This window comes from Physeter macrocephalus, chromosome 8 (assembly GCF_002837175.3).
Source record: "Physeter macrocephalus isolate SW-GA chromosome 8, ASM283717v5, whole genome shotgun sequence".
Classification (NCBI taxonomy): domain Eukaryota; kingdom Metazoa; phylum Chordata; class Mammalia; order Artiodactyla; family Physeteridae; genus Physeter; species Physeter macrocephalus.
In genome coordinates, this window is record NC_041221.1 from 74853751 (window position 1) to 74873362 (window position 19612).

A 19612-nucleotide genomic window follows, 5' to 3' on the forward strand; every position below is an offset into this window, starting at 1 on the left:
GACACGCTTCGTCGTTCTGTTCGTGGCGTGTTCCGGCGGCTCCTTCCAGGATCTGCGTGACCTTCCGCATGTTCTACCGCACAGTCCGGAGAGGCGGCTGGCGGAGTCCAAGAACTTCTCCTTGAGGCCGGGGTGTCTCGGCGGACCCTCCGGGCCCATCGGAGGTAGGTGAAGGGGGCTCCCAATGGGAGTGGCCCAGACTCACATCGGGCCTTCCTTGGTATCTAGCGTGCTCCTCTGGGGTTTCCCAGTCTCCGCGGAATAGCTAAACTCCTTAACCAGCCTCTCAGGATCCCCGCAATTTAGCTTCGACCTAGATTTTCCTCCTGTACAGTCACGTCACGTCCACACCTACTGTCCACCGTTATTAGTCCCCGGAGTAAGCCACACGCCTTTAGGCTGATCTCCATCTCTGTCTTTGCTTATGAGGTTCCCTCAGTTTGCAGCGCCCACCCATGTTAAATGGTTAATTTGTTTTAATGTTAAACTTAAAGGCCCAGCTGAATTGCACACTTTGAATCTTTCTGGCAGCCGCCCAGTTAGAGTTAAAAATCGCTACTGAGCGCTCCGTGTTTTGTACGTTACTTACAGTATACATTTGGTATTCTGCATTGTGATGTAGTAGTACCTGTTTTTCATTTAGTCCCAGTTTCTCAGCCTCTAACCTCTCCCTGATCATTTTCTTCCTATTCATTTTTATATCACTTGCATCCCCTCCCCTGCCTCTAATGCTGTTCCTCACTTTAATCTGGCAAACCACTGTTCCTGTGCCTCACTTTTTCCTTCTAAAGCTTTAAACGATTTCTTTCAAGGCAGAGTTATGTACTCCTTTGCCTATACAGCTGACCCTTGAACATTGCGGGGGAGGGGGAGGTTTAGGGGCCCCAACCTTCCCCTGAAGGATAACTTACAGTGGGCCCTCCATATGCGTGGTTCCTCCTTATCCAGGTTCCTCCACATCCTGGGTTCTGCTTGTGCATTCAAAAAAACGGAAATTCTGTAGTACTGTAGTATTTATTGAAAAAAATCTGCCTCTAAGCGGAGCCACGCAGTTCAAACCCGTGTTGTTCAAGGGTCAGCTCTGGGTAGTAAGGGGCGAAGGCCCACAGGCTAGATCTGGCCCAGTGTCTGTTTTGGGGTATTCAGTGAGCCAAGAATGATTTTTATAGATCAATATTTGCAATCTATTTGATGATAGGAAACACTAACTTTGAACCAGAGTAAGTGAAATGTTTTCCCCCTCCTCCAAAAAGTCCTGTTCCTTTCATTCATAAACCAAATATTGAACTTATAATTATTTGGGGCGGTTTCCTTAGTAAAAAATTGGGACATTTTTCTTTCATGCTATATAAATAATTACATAATATCCTCTATTTTGCCTGTGGGCCTGCGAAGCCTAAAATATTTATTATTTGTCCTTTTACAGAAAAACTTCGTGGACTTGTGCTCTATAGTAGTGTTCATACAATAGATACCACCTGTGATTTTAATTCTGTTTCCCATATAACCCAGCACAGTGCTTCCTTTCCTTCTACAAATATTCTTTGAGCACTTGTTTGTAATCTTTCAGATATGAAATGTTCAATTCAATGGGGAAAAGAGGTCATTACAAATGCAGTGTGATTATGTGCATTGACAGAAATACAGAGTCATGAGGATTATAGAAGACAAGCCCCTGACCCAGCTTAGGAGGTGAGAGGTTTCTTGGAGAATGTGATCCTTGAGTTGAACTTTAAATGATAAATAGGAGGTAGGTAGAAAGAGGTCATTCCTGCCAGAGAGGACAAATGAAGAACGACATTGAGACAAGAAAGAGCATGGTGTGTTAAGGGAATAACGAGGCAAGCTGGAAAGGTAAACAAGGGCAAGATCACAGAGGGCCTTACATGCCATGTAAAGGAGCTTGCACCTTCTTTTCTGGGCAGTGTTGGGCTTTGTAGCAAAAGCCAGATTTGCATGGTAGTTAGGTAACTGATGGCTATTTGGAAGGTAGCTAAGGGAGTCAGGGAGACCTTTAGATGAGAAGATGTGAATTAGAGCAGTGGAACTAGGTGGAGTGGACATGATGGAGCTTAGAAAGATTTGGGAGGTAAAATCAGCTCTTGTTAACTATTTGGATGTTAGAAGTGAGAAGGAAGGACAAGTCAAGGCTGATTCCAGATGCCAGTTACCAGCTGAAATGAAGAATATTGGAGTACATGAAGGCACTGACCATGTCTATTTCACTCACCATTGCACCCCAGTGCCTAAAACAGTGTGTCCTACACATTATAGGTACTTCAGTGAACAGAAAACTTTTTAAATCATTGATTGCCGTGTTTCATCAAAGCCTTTAAAATATGTCACACCTATTTATTTTGGTGTTACTGATACGGTGTTTTCAGGCTTTCGGGAAAGATGAGTTAGTTGCACCACTGAATCATCTTCTGATATAATTGAATCTCTGTTGCAACTGAATGGTTCTGGAAAGACATTTCGGCCTAATTACATGTCAATTAAAGTTTTAATTAATTTTTATTGTGTCACTTTAATTTAGAATTTAATTTCAGAATTGCTTTATTCTTGTTTTCTTTCTTACTGTTTAAACCTTTTAAAATTAACTAACTTAAGCCTCTACATCAGAATATTAGATTTTTATTTTAAGCTTTTAATTTTAATCTTCTGCATTAGAATATTAGCTTTGTTTTCTTTTCTTCTTGGCAATTTTAGGCTTTCAGGAAATCAGGTCCCTAGATTATGTTCTTATAGATTAAATGTCGTTTTAGGTTAATTTCAGGGAACATTTGTATTTGCAGTTTCACGTTAACATTTTCTGTTGTCAATAAGTGAACATTCTAAGCCAGTGTGTTTCTCTCTGCTTTGGGTACTGGATGGCCGGACCAGATTTATTTCCAGGTGTTGTAAATTGGTCAGTTAGGTGTGGGAACACTTGTGTATAGCCTCTGCCTATAGCTGAGTAGATAGTACACTATGGTATCTCTATCTGTATTCTTCCTGCTTCCTTTAGATTGTCCCTTCTGTATTAAAATTAAGTGGTTACTGATCACTAATCTGTAAGTTACCACACAGCTTTTTGAAAAGATGCAGAGTGAAAATCATAACTATATACAGGTTTATGAATAATAATGTTTATAAAATGTTTTCTTTTTCAGACGTGAGGCAGAGTCACTTTATTTCTAACACCAATTTCAAACTATCTACCCTTGGATAACAGTGCAATTATATGAAAGTATGGCTGGTTATAAGCCTGTAGTGATCCAGGCATATCCTGTACTTGGTGAAAAAATCACCCAAGATACAGTGTACTGGAACAACTATAAGGTAAGTATAGACAAAATTAAGGGAGGGAGGTGTTTTACATTTATGTCAATTTCTTCAGCATATTTTATACTTTGGATATACTAATAGAGAACTAATAACTAAAAATAATCTATCAGCAGGTTATAGTTTGGGTGGAAAATTTGATATCTGATATTTTTTTCTTGGAGTTATATAAAAATCCATATTCCTTAATCAGTTTATTCATACAAGTATCTAGGACAGAATGGATGATTAATCAATGCCAAATGAATTAAATTTTAGAATTTGAATCTCATGAAAGAAGAGTTTTTTTTTTCATTTTTCTTAATCTAAGGAGGAAGAGATGCAAAATTAATTCTTCTAGACTATGTAAAGGCTAACAAATGATTTTTTTTAAAAAGCTGAACAACTAAACAGAAAAATGGGAAAAGATTGGGATTGGGAAGGTTATAGAAAAAGAAGCTTAAGTGGCCAATAAATATATTAAAAGAGCTTCAGCTTCACTCATAATTGAAGAAGTGCAAATTAAAACAATATTGGATTTTAGATAATAATTTATTGGGTAATAAAATTATTGGATAATAATTTGGATACTTTTTCATCTTATATCGGCACAAATGAAAAATTTTGATCATCGTTGCTACTTGAGGGAGGGAAATTGGTGCAGACTTTCTGGAGGGCAATTCTGGCATTATCTATTATGATAAAAATACCTTTTGGTCTTGTAAGTTCCACAGCTTGGAACTTACTCAATGAATATAGTCTCCAGAATTTGTGTGTAAAGTATGTTATCTTTAGGTATAAAGATGTTCATTGAAGTGTTATTTGTAATATTAGAAATCTCAGGGACTTCCCTGGTGGTGCAGTGGTTAAGAGTCCGCCTGCCAATGCAGGGGACACAGGTTTGAGCCCTGGTCCGGGAAGATCCCACGTGCCGCGGAGCAACTAAGCCTGTGCACTACAACTACTGAGGCTATGCTCTAGAGCCCGTGAGCCACAACTACTGAAGCCCACGCTCCGCAACAAGAGAGGCCACCGCGATGAGAAGCCCATGCACCCCAACGAAGAGTAGCCCCCGCTCGCTGCAACTAGAGAAAGCCTGCGCGCAGCAACAAAGACCCAATGCAGCCAAAAATAAATAAATAAATAAATTTATTTTTAAAAAAAGAAATCTCAGAAAAACTGTTTGTTAGTAGTGAACTGGTAAATTAAATTATAATGAATCTTATAATGGATGATAAAGCTGTTGCTCTTATGCAAAGTTATTAGCTAAGGTGTTAATAAGTGAAAAAAAGGCAAGGTGTGGAACAGCCTGTGTGGTATGATCTTTGTGCCAGTTAAAAAATACATGGTTAGGGCTTCCCTGGTGGCGCAGTGGTTGAGAGTCCCCCTGCCGATGCAGGGGACACGGGCTCATGCCCCGGTCCGGGAAGATCCCACATGCTGTGGAGCGGCTAGGCCCGTGAGCCATGGCTGCTGAGCCTGCATGTCCGGAGCCTGTGCTCCGCAACGGGAGAGGCCACAAGAGTGAGAGGCCCGCCTACTGCAAAAAAAAAAAAAAAAAAAAAATACATGGTTAAATATATGCTGGTTTAGGCATAACTTTTTCCTGGTAATAATCACAGAAAACTCCACAGATAAAGAGAAAAAGTGGGGTGTGGCTTTTCAACCATATATTTATTTACTTTAATGGCCACAGAGATTGTCTAGGTGATGGAATTTGGATCTTTTTTGCTTTCTTCATAATTCTCTATTAAATACAACCTAGTTACTAAGAACAAAAATTGTCAATAAGAAATTATATGCTTAAATATGTCTTACCAGTTGTAACTTTGTTAATATACTATTATTTTTCATTAAGACTCCTGTTCAGATCAAGGAGTTTGGTGCAGTGTCAAAAGTAGACTTTTCTCCGCAGCCTCCGTATAATTATGCTGTCACAGCTTCTTCAAGGGTAAATATAATTTTTGTTTTTCTTTTATGTAGTTTATATTTACTACTGGTCTTGAGCCATCTAGTAAAGTACTGTGTTTTTTTTTTTTTTTTAATATTGTGTTTTTTATCTTCTTGTAGATTCACATTTATGGCCGATACTCCCAAGAACCTATAAAAACCTTTTCACGATTTAAAGACACAGCATACTGTGCTACTTTTCGGCAGGATGGTAGACTGCTTGTGGCTGGCAGTGAAGATGGTGGCATTCAGCTTTTTGATATAAGTGGGAGGGCTCCCCTCAGGCAGTTTGAAGGCCATACTAAGTAAGAGACAGTTGTTTTGTTTTAATTTATTTTTTATTGAGCTATAATTAACATACGTTATATTAGTTTCAGGTGTACAACATAATGATTCGCTATTTGTATATATTGTGAAATGATCACCATGATAAATTGAGTTAACATCTGTCACCATAACAGTTACAGATAGTTGGTTTTTATGTGTTTTTGTTTTGTATTATTGTAAGCTCTACTGGTTTTATAGGCTTTGAAAAAAACAGAGTTCTGTGAAGATTATGTACCATCATGGACTTTATTTTCTGGTTGTTCTAAGACAGTGCTTAACTTGGTTCAGTCCTATGGTCCAGTTTGATGGGGCTCATGAATTTTCTAGAATTGTATGTGACATTTTAGGAAATGTGTGGTTATCTATGGAGATGTCCTGTAGCTTTCGTTAACTTCTCAGTGAGTTCCGTGACCCCACTGAGGTTATAAACTGCTGATCTAAGGGCGACCTCACAACTAGTAATGAGAACTCTGAAGGCTTGGACTATATTAGAGGTGGTTATTTTGAAATCAAGTTGGAAGGTGGATTATTTTCTACTTGGATTTGGTGTTTTGCCCCTTTATAAATTAAATGGCTAGGGACAGTTTTATATCTTTCAGGATTACCAATGTCGTTGCTGAAATTTGCTATTGATTTTAAATCTCAAAAGTGTGTTTTATATTATCAGGGTAGTCTTAGTCCATCAGTGAAACATTTTAAATATAAAAAGTTCACTTAATATGATCCTACTTAGTGACAAGTGTCCTTAGAATTTTTTAAGAACTACCCATTTTGAAATTTTTCAAATTAAAATACCTTTGTGCCAACATTTAGAACATTTACTTTCTGTTGAGGTGCTAAGTAGAAATGTTAACTTATTTGAAAATATAATTTTAAGGCTACTGTTTAATATTCTTATTAACTTTATAGTACTAGGGGTATATAAATTTTAAATTGGCTTAGGGACAAATACCTGTTTTAAAGATTTTCTTATTCTCATGATTTCTCCCTACAATTACTCACTGAAACTGAGCTGCTTTTTTTGTTATTTTGGGAAGAGGGGTGTTTGATGTCAGAAGGTGCCAGAAATAATTTTTCCTTGCTTTTTAATATACCGATCCTTGATCTTTCAGAGCAGTTCATACAGTAGATTTTACAGCTGACAAATATCATGTGGTCTCTGGGGCTGATGATTATACAGTTAAATTATGGGATATTCCAAACTCCAAAGAAATTCTGACATTCAAAGAACATTCTGATTATGTGAGGTGTGGATGTGCTAGCAAACTGAACCCAGATCTCTTTGTAACAGGTTGGTGAAATCTTTTTCTTCCCTCCTGAAGTTGGTAATTTTATTGATATACTTTAATATTGCTTTGGGACTCTTTTGAGATAGAGGAGTTGTTTTTGTTTTTTTTTTTTTAACATCTTTATTGGAGTATAATTGCTTTATAATGGTGTGTTAGCTTCTGCTGTATAACAAAGTGAATCAGCTATACATATACATACATCCCCATATCTCCTCCCTCTTGTGTCTCCCTCCCACCCTCCCTATCCCACCCCTCTAGGTGGACACAAAGCACCGAGCTGATTTCCCTATGCTATGCAGCTGCTTCCCACTAGCTATCTGTTTTACATTTGGTAGTGTATATATGTCCATGCCACTCTTTTACTTCATCCCAGCTTAGCCTGGGATAGAGGAGTTTTAAAAAGTTGTATAAAAAAATATGTCTCTGTTTATCCATTTGTTTTATTTTCTTTTTCTTTTGGGGATTTTTTTTTATTTTATGAAATAAGCTTTTTTATTTTAAGTTTATGACTCAGACTTAAGGCAAGGTTTTTTTTTGTTTTGTTTTTTGGCTGCGTTGGGTCTTTGTTGCTGCGGGCCGGGCTTTCTCTAGTTGCGGCGAGCGGGGGCTACTCTTCGTTGCGGTGTGCGGGCTTCTCACTGCAGTGGCTTCTGTTGTTGCAGAGCACAGGCACTAGGCACGTGAGCTCAGTAGGTCGGGCTCGCGGGCTCTAGAGCACAGGCTCAGTAGTTGTGGCGCACATGCTTAGTTGCTCCACGGCATGTGGGATCATCCCGGACCAGGGATTGAACCCGTGTCCCCTGCATTGGCAGGAGGATTCTTAACCACTGCACCATCAGGGAAGTCCCTGGGGATTGTTCTTATCATCCTCCAGATGTGTTTGGAAGTATCTGTACTCTGGTTTTCACAGGTTCTCCAGCAGCCAAGAAACAGAGATAGTGCAGTTCAGTCTTAATGGGTGCCTGTGCAAAGATTCCCAGGCGACTCAGTAGTGACAGTAGTCTGAAGATAGGAATCATTTAAGATTCTGTGTAGGTTAGTGCTTCAGAAACAGTCAGTGATACCAGAGGGTTTGGGAGTACTGTGTCTTCATGAGTATACATATGTCTTTTTAAAATTTCATCTATGCTTCTTCTCCCTTTAAAGTTTATGTCTGATTATGCACACACACACGTATAAGTTTTGTTATTTTGAGTAGTGAAACTCACATAGTACAAAAATTGACATTTTAGGGTCATATGATCACACTGTGAAGATGTTTGATGCACGAACAAACCAGAGTGTTATCTCTGTTGAGCATGGGCAGCCTGTGGAGAGTGTCCTGCTTTTTCCCTCTGGAGGTCTTCTGGTATCAGCAGGTATTTCTTTTAAAAATTGCTTTCACCAATATTGTTCGTCTTGAGTCAGATATTTCTTTACTAGTTACTCTTTATAATTTATCAGTGTGCACTTGAAATACATGTCTCAGTTTTTGCTCAGACAGGGACAGGCAAGCAATTTTCATTTATTGAGTAGCTAATATGAGCCAGGCACTATGCTATTATAAACGTATTATCTCCAGTTCCCTAGGTGAGCCTACAAGATAGTTTTCCCTCTGTTTTGCAAAAGAAAATAAATAAAAGTTTTAAGTAATTTGTCCAAGACAAAGTGGTAAGTGGCAGATCTGAAATCTCAGAACTTGAGAACCTTCATCGTGTACTTAATCTAAAAATCCAGGTCGTACTCCTGCTGTTGTTCCTACGTAAGAGATCTGCGGCAGCTTTTGAAAACACAGGTTCTTTCAGATCTAGAATCAGACTTATCTCTTTTTATGTGACTCTTGATTGAAATGGCCTTACCCAGCAAATAGCTGATAGTGCTGAAGAAGAAGATAATGTGGAGTCAAAGGGGCCTTGATACATTTTTTATCAAGTTGGAACTGAGTTGCATTTAAAAAATTATAATGGAAGAAGTAAATTGTCTTTTTTCATTTGTTAAGTCAAAATTAATGTGTTGACATTAGAAGAATACGTAGGTAGTGTGTAGCTTTGTTTTGTTTTGTTTTTTGCTTAATTCTAAAATCCAAATAGAAGTTATCCTGTTTTATACTCTTTTCCCCAGTACCTATTTGATTTCAAAAGTAAGTTGATAATATTGTCAGAGTTACCTATTTTTCTTGCTGTTATTTTGAGAAGCGGAAGTACATACAAGTTGAACAGGGAGAGTGGATGCCTGTATGCAAATCTCCATGGTGTCAGTAGCTAATTGTGTGGCCTTGGGCAATCCTTTAACCAATATAGACCTTGAAAATGAGAGGTTGGGCCAGATCAGTGGTTTCAAACTGTGATCTCATTCATGAGCTGCTACATGTGGGGAGACAGGGACTGCAAATTGGGTTCCAGGAGCTTTTACATAGTCAGGATAAGTTAAGAACTTCATCCCCTCCCACCCCCAGCCCCCCAGCCTCTTTTTTCATTTTACCTACTAGACTTTTGCTTAATATTTCATTGAAAGAAAAGATGCCATAATAAAAAAATTCTTTTTAAACCTCTGGATTAAATTGCTTTTAAAGATGCTTCCAATTCTTAGAGTAAAAGTTATAGAGTTTTTCAGTTTTGTTGGGATTCACAGAATTTTTAGGAAATGAAATCTATGTTATTCTTTTCCATGGTTATGCAGAATTCCTTTGTAGAATGATTTTATTTTAATTTTGTTAAAATAAAATCTTTCCTGATTATACTTCTTATTTTGCCAGGCAGTTCTGTGTACTTTACAAATATGAAGTTATTTAATCATCATAACAGGTTTTTGTTAGGTAGGAACTGTAATTATTATCAGCCACGTACCCAGTAAATAGTAGACCCAGCACTGAAACCAGGCAGTCTGGCTGTGGAATCCCTCTACTCCATGCTGTGGAGTGTCCGGTAAAGAGTGCTTTTCAGATCTTTTCATAATCAAACTAATGATTATTTCTTTTTATAGGAGGTCGTTATGTTAAAGTCTGGGACATGCTAAAAGGAGGACAGTTGCTCGTGTCTTTGAAAAATCATCATAAAACTGTGACGTGCTTATGTCTGAGCAGCTCTGGACAGAGGTTACTTTCTGGCTCACTGGATAGGTTAGCATTTTAATTTTCTTTCTGGATCATTCTTAATGTACACATGTTTACTGCTTGTGGAAATGAGTTATTTCTGCAGTATTTGTGATAGAATAAATATTCTACCAAATGATTTCCATGAAAAAAATCTATTGAGTTGAAAATAGTTTTGATATTTCATTTACATATAGCAAACTTATTTTCTCCTTTGAGGTAATTTATTGATTTATATCCTCGAGGAATTTTATTGAACCATGTGAACGTTAATCTTTTAAAATAATTTCTATTATTCTGTAGTTTTCTTTTAAACATTGTATGTTTGTATATTTTGAAATATTTATGAGTGTGTATATATATTCTAGCTTGTATTCTTTAAAATTTAAAACTTAATGTAAAAATTTCTATACATTAATGTATAGAAATACATATTTCTAAATATTACTATTTTCAGTAGGTATTAGTGTTTCATAAATTAATGTTCTAGAACAGTGCTGTACAATAGAAATATAATGTGAGCTACATAATGTAATTTTAAGTGTTTTAGTTTAAAAGCTAAAACGTACTAGGTAAAATGAATTTAATAATAATATTTACTCTAAAACATTATTTCAATATGTATTCAATGTAAAAATTATTAATGATAGACTATAACCAAATTCAGCATCTAATGCATACCCTTAATACAGTAGTAGTACTTTACAGTTAAAGTGAAATATACTTGTGTTTAACAGAAAAATATTTTATACTGCCTCAGTTTTAAAATTTAAATTTAAGTTGATTAAAATTAAGTAAAATAAAAAATTCCCTTCTTCTTTTTCACTGACCACATTTTAAGTGCTCATTAGCCACATGTGGCTAGAATGATGGCCCAGTTCTAGAATTTACTTGTATTTATCTATTGTTGGTCATTTTATTTCCATATTTCCCTTTTTCACTGATATGGAAAGCCTTGGTTTTTCAACATGTTTATTAAAAAGTATACATATTTTAAAAGCTAGGAAATATTTCTAATACAGAGGAGCTTACTATGTAAATATATAGCAAATTCTCTGCAATGGTGTTACTAGGCAATTTGGGACTTGATTTTTAGATGTGTCCCTCAAAAGCTAGGTGTAAATTGGCTCTATTCATAGTAGTTCTCAACCCAGAGTGATTTTTGTCCTCTGGGGGCTATTTGGCACTATCTGCGGACATTTTTGGTTGTTGTCACAATTTGGGGGTGGAGTGCTGATGGTATGCGGTGAGTAGAGGCCAAGGATGCTGCTAAACATCTTGCGGTGCACAGAACAGCCACCATTTCAAAGAATTATCCTGCCCGAAATGTCGATAATGCTGAATGAAGTTGAGAAACCCTGTTCTTTCTGATGAACATTCATGATGATTTTTCTTTACTTTCAAGTTTCATTTTCAGGAGACAGTGGTCTATCCTTCTGGTGGCTGGTTGAAGTCTTTATGCAAACATAACAATAAACAGTTCATTTTTAAAAGAGATCCAGTGATGAATTATTTTGTAACTAATATTATTAATCATTGTTTTTCTTCATTGTTGTATAAGTTTTAATATTCATATACTGAGTTTCAAAAAATAGAAATTTTACCTTTTATGCTCATTTCCAAGATGATTTGTGACAAAGATTTCTTTTTCATTAGGAAGGTGAAAGTATATAGCACAACTTCCTACAAAGTAGTCCACAGTTTTGATTATGCAGCTTCAATTTTGAGTCTTGCACTTGCAGTAAGTACTTTTAGCTCTTTTTAAAGCTTTCACTAACCTTGCCTGTTAAATGAAACTAAAATGGAATATTAGGGTTTATCTTTGAATAAGTATTATTTTCTTCTCACCACATTAGATAATTGCTAGAACATGTAACTTGTCTCAGTAACTAGGCATGAATTCAGATTTAGATCCCACTCACTGCATAGCTTGAAACTAACTACAGTATTGTAGGCATTGTTAACACTAAGGACAGGACCTGGAAAGCAGATAAATCTGTCTTCAGTACATTTACCCCAAGGGTTAAATACTCCAGAAAGTCAAGTTGGTTCTCTGAGCAAAAAAAAAAAAAAAAAAAAAAAAAATGGAGAATAGGGGGCAACACAATGAAATATCTCCTTTTCTTTGTTAACTGCTCCTTCTGGAATGTTCATTGTCAAGTTTCATGAGCCATTGAGGAGGAATATATTTGAATACATTATATAGAAATTGGGAGGGGAAAAGTTATTATAAAATATTTTCTTGACAAGATTGTGAAAAGTCATGCTACCATATCATTCTTTTTCTAGGAAGAAGATGTGGTAAAAAAATTATTTTGAAAGTTTCTTAAGATGTCATTAACTGTATTATTATACAAACTGCCAGTGATAATTTCCAAGTATAATTAAAAGTTCTGTCAATATAATAGTATCTTGGAGGAAAAAAATGATTTTATTCTAACTTTTTGTTAGAGTATCTATATCTGAATGGAGTTCTTGTTGAAAGTATGAATAAGTGGCAAACACATTATAAATGATATTTTGAAGAAAAAGTAAGATGAATTATGAGTTAGGAATATACTAACTTATTTTTCTAATTGCTGTTAGCATGAAGATGAGACAATAGTTGTAGGAATGACCAACGGAATACTGAGTGTTAAACATCGGAAATCTGAAGCAAAGAAGGATTCTCTTCCCAGGAGAAGAAGGCCTGCATATCGAACTTTTATTAAAGGAAAAAATTATATGAAACAACAGGTATTTATATATTTTGTGTAATTTTTTTTAAAGGTGAAATTTGTTAGAGTATCCAACTTCATCCCTGCGCGTTACTGAAAAGTGTATTTCACATGGCATTTAGCGTCATTTTGCTTTTCTGTACCTCACATTTATCTCCACATTGCTAGATTGGGGACATTAAATTAATAAGTAATGGGAAATAAGAACTGTACTTCTTAATGCCCTAAATCATAACAATGCTATGGTGCTCAGAACAGTGTCTTTCACACGCTGTCTGATTTGATCTTGTAAACAACCCTGAAAAAGAGTAGAGCCAATAAATATCTCCATTTGGCATCTGAAGTTGGAGAAGATGGATATATAAGGAAGTTGTGTTGATCCAGGAATTCTTTACTGGAACTAGATGGCAGTTTCTCTGATTCTTGTTTTCTCTTTCTGCTGAATCACTGCTTGCTATGTAAAGAGAATTGCAGTGAGTAATGTTTGCCCAGAACGGAGGTATTGTGTATGTATCGTAAGTTAAAATCACAGGACACTAAGAACACAGTGATGTGGCAGATTATTCCATTTTCTTTTAATTGACAATATGGGCATATGACCATTTTTTATGATACAGTTCAAGAACACCACAGAACTATGAAAAAATACCACTATGAAGAAGTTTGTTTTGAATGAAGCTCTAAATAGATATTTGATTTTTCTCTGTAAATTTACTTTTCAATGCAGGATGACATTTTGATCAACAGACCATCAAAGAAACACCTAGAATTGTATGACAGGGATCTGAAAAACTTCCGGATCTCTAAGGCACTTGACAGAGTCCTTGAGGTGAGTGAGGAATGTGTGTGTGTGTGTGTGTGTGTGTGTATTTTTTTAAATTTTAATTTATTTATACTTTCTGCTTCAAAAAAGTGGATGTACTTTGTGACACACACATATAAATAGGTTGCTAAAATCATATTGAATATGAATACCCATACTATAGAAAGATGCAGAAACTTAGGCTATGAATATATACTAGAGTTGAACATAAATGTATATTCCAGTTTCCTAGAAGCAAGGTAAAAAGGATAATGGATTGAATTTGATAATTATTATTATCAGATAAAGGAAACATATATATCTATATTTTAGAAAAAATACACAAAGTTTTTTTTCACACTATAGTACAGAGAAATTTATCATGAGTTGTTTTTAGTTGGAACACGAAGAAAAATATAGGAGTCTGGTGATAGTCTTTATGTCATTAGAAGATGCAGAAATATTCTCAAGTATAGGATTATGTATTAACCCTCTGTAAAAGCCAAAGACATAATAATAAATGCCCGCAACTTCTATAGTGTCATTTTAACAAATAGGTAACCAAATACAATTCAAGTAAGAATTCACTTAGGATAGAGCTAAAAACCAATTTAGAGCAATGATGGTTAACTTGGTCCATAGATTTCTTCTCTCAAATACTAGTTGTGTCAACTGAGTTTTAATAAGGGCTGGATGGTAATCAATTTTATTTTATTTTATTTTATTTATTTATTTTTTAAACATCTTTATTGGAGTATAATTGCTTTACAATGGTGTGTTAGTTTCTGCTTTATAACAAAGTGAATCAGCTATACATATACATATATCCCCATATCTCCTCCCTCTTGTGTCTCCCTCCCACCCTCCCTATCCCACCCCTCTAGGTGGTCACAGAGCACCGAGCTGATCTCCCTATGCTATGCGGTTGCTTCCCACTAGCTATCTGTTTTACATTTGGTAGTGTATATATGTCCATGGCACTCTCTCACTTTGTCCCAGCTTACCCTTCCCCCTACCTGTGTCCTCAAGTCCATTCTCTATGTCTTCGTCTTTATTCCTATCCTGCCCCTAGGTTCTTCAGAACCATTTTTTTTTAGATTCCATATATAGGTGTTAGCATACGGTATTTGTTTTTCTCTTTCTGACTTTCTTCACTCTGTATGACAGACTCTGGGTCCACCCACCTCACTACAGATTGTGAATTTTTTATTAAGACTTTTTTTTAGAGCAGTTCTAGGTTCACAGCACAGTTGAGGGGAAGGTACAGAGATTTCCCATATACTACCTGCCCTACACATGCATAGCCTCCCCCCTTATCAACATCCCCACCAGAGTGGTGCATTTGTTACAATTGATGTATCTACAAGGAGCTTATTTTTTAAAGAATCATTTTGTTTCTTGCCTTGTCCATTACCATGACTCAAAACTGGGAAGAAAAAAACCTGTTTAAATTTGGTAATTGTTAGTGAGTTCCAAGACTATGATTTTTTTCTTGTACTGTCTTGTCTGCTCATGTTGACTCTGAAAAATTTTCTAGCCCGATTGTGCAATAAAGACGCCTGAGATTACAGTTTCCATCATAAAGGAGCTAAATCGAAGAGGAGTCCTTGCAAATGCCCTTGCAGGTCGAGATGAAAAGGAAATCAGTCGTGTTCTTAATTTTTTGATAAGGTATGTTTTACGTCTATGAAGCACATGTATTTTGCATCTGAAATTTTATCTCCAAATTTACTTTTAGTTTGAGCTTTGTAAAGAACTGACAGAACAGTTTAGTAAATCTATTTTAAGGATTTTTTTTTTAAGCTTGCAGGTTTCAGTAAACAGAATGTTTGCTTTGTAGGAATCTGTCCCAGCCAAGATTTGCCCCTGTTTTGATTAATGCTGCCGAAATAATTATTGGTAAGTAGCTGTTAAAACCTGAAAAATTGTAGCATACTTGCAGAAGTAGAGATGTCAAATAATGAAATCAAATAGATTGATATACCTTGTCTTTATCAGTTCTCCAGTGAAGACTTCATGGAGAAAACAAACAATAGTAGTAAATCAGTGCATTTTAAAGTGGGAATAAAATGTTTACAATGGATTGGCTTTCAGTTGCTGGCACCAGGGTTATTATAATTTAAAAAGTTTTTTCCTTAAATACCTCCAATGACCATGACTAATTTTTAATGGGAAAATGAAAATAAGTCAGAACCTTAACACTGTACTTTCTTTAATTATTTCTTTTTGAAATATGTTTTTCAGATGGATTGTTTACTTTATGTAAAACATAAGTTGTAAAATAAGTACAGATTTTTCGATGTCTTTTATATTTAATATTTTTGTACTTTTTCTAAATATTGCTGTTCATGTATTGTTTAGAAAGATGTTTCTAGTAAATGTGTTTCCCCTCTCTCTTTCTAGATATATATCTACCTGTGATTGGTCAGTCACCTGTAGTTGATAAAAAGTTTTTGTTACTTCAAGGACTTGTAGAAAAAGAGATTGATTACCAAAGAGAACTACTAGAAACCTTGGGGATGATGGATATGCTTTTTGCTACCATGACAAGGAAAGAAAGCACTTCTTTGTTGCAGCATAATACATCTGATGGATTTCTAGAGAACAAGAAGATTGAATCATAGTGTGCGCTTAACAGGACACATAAGAACTAACTTGGAATAGATTTGATGCTGTTAACTACTGGGAAGAAAATCTCTTTGATACATTTTAAAAAACTCTTTACAGAAGCAATTTTATGGAAGAGACTGGAATAACTATGCTTGGAAAATAAGAACCTGTTTTTTTTTTTTTGTTTTTATTTTTGTGGTACGCGGGCCTCTCACTGTTGTGACCTCTCCCGTTGCGGAGCACAGGCTCCGGACGCGCAGGCTCAGCGGCCATGGCTCACGGGCCCAGCCACTCCGCGGCATGTGGGATCTTCCCGGAGTGGGGCACGAACCCGTGTCCCCTGCATTGGCAGGCGGACTCTCAACCACTGTGCCACCAGGGAAGCCCCAAGAACCTGTTTTTAAACATGGTTTTCCATGTGCTATTTTGAATTATCTCCTGGCATCTTCAGCTGGAAGATCTTCTCAGTTGTTTTGGTCATAGTGTATGTCCATCTTGGACAAGTTGACATTAATTTTAATACAGCAGAGTTCTGTTTCAGCATTTGAGTAGGCATTCAGAACTCTGGAGAGGGTTTCAACTACGAATCCTGCCAAAGGAACAGGGCTTTATTTTTCCCTTCTAGCCTGGAAAAACAACAACAAAACAGATGGCAACAACAAAACAAATGGCAACAACAAATAGATTCTTTCTGCACTCTAATCGGTGCACTTGGGATTCCCAAGCCCCAGCTGAGTTTGCCTCCCTCTCCTTGATGTCATCACTTATCCTAGGTCACATGTTCCACCTAGCTGGTAATTGGACTGTATCTGTTCCAAGTGTGGCAAATTAGTGGCCAACTCTGAATAATTGACCCTAGTTTGACCTGTATTCAGAGAGTGTGATGAGGCAGATTTGAATACTAAAAATTGTGCTCACCAGCCCATGGTTCTTTTTCTTTCTGTAATCTTGACTGCTTCTCAGAACAAGGTCTGCAGGTAGGCCTTACAGACCATGTTTTTCCTCTTCCCCAAATAATGCAGCCTTTCTACCAGCTTTTCAACTTGGCTTCAGGTCAGCGGAATGATAAAATTTGCCATGTCTCTTGTGATTAATAGCCTTTCAGCGTTTTTTATACATTTTGATATATTTGGAGCTTATCTTGTAACTGCCTACCTCTGAAAACCATCTGATCTGTGTTTAGGTTTTTGGTTTTTTTTCCCTCTATTCTTAACATCATTTTGTGTTTCGGAACCCCAAGCCAGAGTAGCTTGTTTTGGAAAATACTTGTGTTTTTTAAAAAAAGTTCAATGTAAATCACATTTTTTTAAAAAGAAATTCATATTTTCTTCTTGGCTTTCTGAGATGTATCAGTTCCTGATGGATAGTCACTGGCTACTGATTCCTAGCACACTGATTTTACACTTGCTACCTTTTCCACCTTCCCCCAGTTCCTTTAGTAGTTAATTATCTGTAAGGAAATGTCAGGCCAGAAGAATTCTTAGTTAAGGAAGATTTTGTAATTGCAGTCTCCTCTTAAAATTTCAGTTCTGTGAATTCAGATATATTTTTTTAAAGCAGAAAAAAATATTCCTATGTTCTGATAAGGACATATGCTCAAACAGAGGGTCTGGTTTCCCCCTCATGAATTGACTTAAGCAATCATGAAGCCCAGTGGCTTATAAGAAACCAGGAGTTAGCTTCCCTGAGTAATTATGAGATTAGTCAAGGTTAGAAACTGTGTCTTCATGTTAAGAAGGGTTAATTTATTTAAATAAATTTAAAGCTTTTTAAAAAATTTAACTTCATAAATATGCTGATAGATTGGATACTATCAATAGTAAGAATGAAAGGTTAAAATTCTACCAAAAAACTAGCTGCCATCAACTGTCACATGTGACAAGGGTTTTCCCATACATTATTTGATTCTCACCACAACCATCCAAGGTTGGTATTCTCATTTATCATTGAATTTCCTACAGTAGTTAATTCACCCTTGAACTCCCCCAAGCTTGAGTTCCTCATGCCAGCACCCTGAACTGGCCCGCCTGCTGGGGCCCAAACCACGGAGTGCTGCCGTTTTTACATGAGATACGTAATGATTACAAATTTTCAAAAAGGTTAAGGAACAATTCCCACCGCCATCAATACTTCAGTGTTAAGTTCAGGAATAGTTTTTTATAGTCATTGGGACAAACTGTAGTATTTGCTATTTGAAGTAGTATTGGAACATACTTGGCATATTACAGTATGTAACACTGGCCTTCATTTCCAACTTAAAATGCCTAACAGATTTTTAGACTTGTAAATTTTAGTTGAAATGTATTTTAAGATCTTACAAAGCCTGCAGAAATACTGAAGTATGTCAGAGAACTTAGCCACTGTACATTTAATTTATTATATTTATAAGAGTTAAGTACTTGGGAAGGTTTTGCTTGTTGGGTCAAGCATTTGAAGTGCTATTTACAAGAAAATATCTTAAAAGTATAAATGCTATTAAACTGTTTAAAGGACTTTGGGTTGTAAATGGGATTGTTTAAAGAAATTTAGTCTGTTCAACTTAAATCAACTATCAGACATTAATTAAAAGCCCCATTTAAAATGATTATTAAAATATAGTAGTTTATTGAATGAAATGACAGACTGTATGCTGGTGGGGATAATCCCTCTATAGAGAGGGGGAAACTGATGATTAGAGTAGAGAGAGGGGACCAATTGCTGGAGCGGTGTCCTTGGAAGGGGGCATGGGACTGAGCACCCAAATGGAATGGTTGGCTTAGACAGCAAATGAATCGTTTGGGCATAGTTCAAGAGGGAAGGCAGAAGATATGGCACAGGTGTAATGAGGTGTATAGCTGTGGTGCTGGGGGTTTGTGGAAGTCCTTTACTAAGTGCCTTTATGGGAAAAAAAAAAAACTGAAACAGGTTGGAGAAGGAGGAGTTCAGAGGTTAGAAAGTCTGAGGAGAGAACAGAAAGTAAGTACTTCTAGGGAGGTCAAGGGCTCATACTCTGGAGCCCTCTGCCTGGGTTTGAATCTTGGCTCAGCCACTCGCTAGCTGTGTGCCTTTGGTAAAGTTATTTTACCATTTTGTATTTCATTTTCTTCATCTGTTAATCAGACAAACAAAATCACAAAAGGTGCTTGTGAGAATTGAGTTAATACCTGTAAGAGTAACCTAGAATATTTCTGTTGTTCACTATTGTTGGGGGAATGGATGGACTAGAAAAGGAAGTAGCATTACCAGCAGCACTAAGGCCCACATGAGGTTAGTGCCATGGACTTAAAGTGGACTGTAGCTCACCAGTAGTCCACGAGGTGGCAATATTACTTCAAAAACCATGAGAAACCCGCTTTTTCCACAGCCCTTTCTCTGAATCAGTTTGGTGTTGCTAAGTCATAAGGTGAGTTCTCTCACAAAACAACCAAGATATTTGGTTATTGTAATGTTGACACAGTGGGTTCAAAAGTCATTGATAATTATTATTAAATGCTAGCCAGAAGTATGGAAATAAAATCTAACCAACGACGATTTTGAATTAAAGATTAAACTTTTCAACATTGTA

The 19612-nt window shown here is 36.5% G+C and overlaps 1 protein-coding gene across 2 annotated transcripts; it reads left to right on the top strand.

The window, feature by feature from the left end:
• Window positions 1-32: 32 nt before the first annotated feature.
• On the top strand, window positions 33-19287 carry UTP15 (UTP15 small subunit processome component). Of its 2 annotated transcripts, none has more exons than XM_007120765.4 (13): window positions 33-164; window positions 3153-3321; window positions 5162-5254; window positions 5374-5558; window positions 6693-6871; window positions 8102-8227; window positions 9831-9966; window positions 11596-11680; window positions 12526-12675; window positions 13384-13485; window positions 14996-15129; window positions 15299-15357; window positions 15862-19287. In XM_007120765.4, the coding sequence occupies exons 2-13, from the start codon at window positions 3232-3234 to the stop codon at window positions 16080-16082; spliced, it is 1560 nt and encodes a 519-aa protein (XP_007120827.1). In that variant the 5' UTR covers window positions 33-164; window positions 3153-3231; the 3' UTR covers window positions 16083-19287. The 2 variants fall into 2 exon arrangements, with proteins under 2 accessions (XP_007120827.1, XP_028348776.1); XM_028492975.2 differs by lacking the exon at window positions 33-164 and adding an exon at window positions 1582-1692.
• The last annotated feature ends 325 nt before the right edge of the window (window positions 19288-19612 follow it).

Coding starts and splice junctions, on each gene's coding strand:
- UTP15 (XM_007120765.4), top strand. CDS start 3,232: ATGGCTGGTTATAAGCCTGTAGTGATCCAGGCATATCCTGTACTTGGT. Junction 3,322..5,161: donor TGTACTGGAACAACTATAAG/GTAAGTATAGAC, acceptor TTTTTCATTAAG/ACTCCTGTTCAGATCAAGGA. Junction 9,967..11,595: donor CTTTCTGGCTCACTGGATAG/GTTAGCATTTTA, acceptor CTTTTTCATTAG/GAAGGTGAAAGTATATAGCA.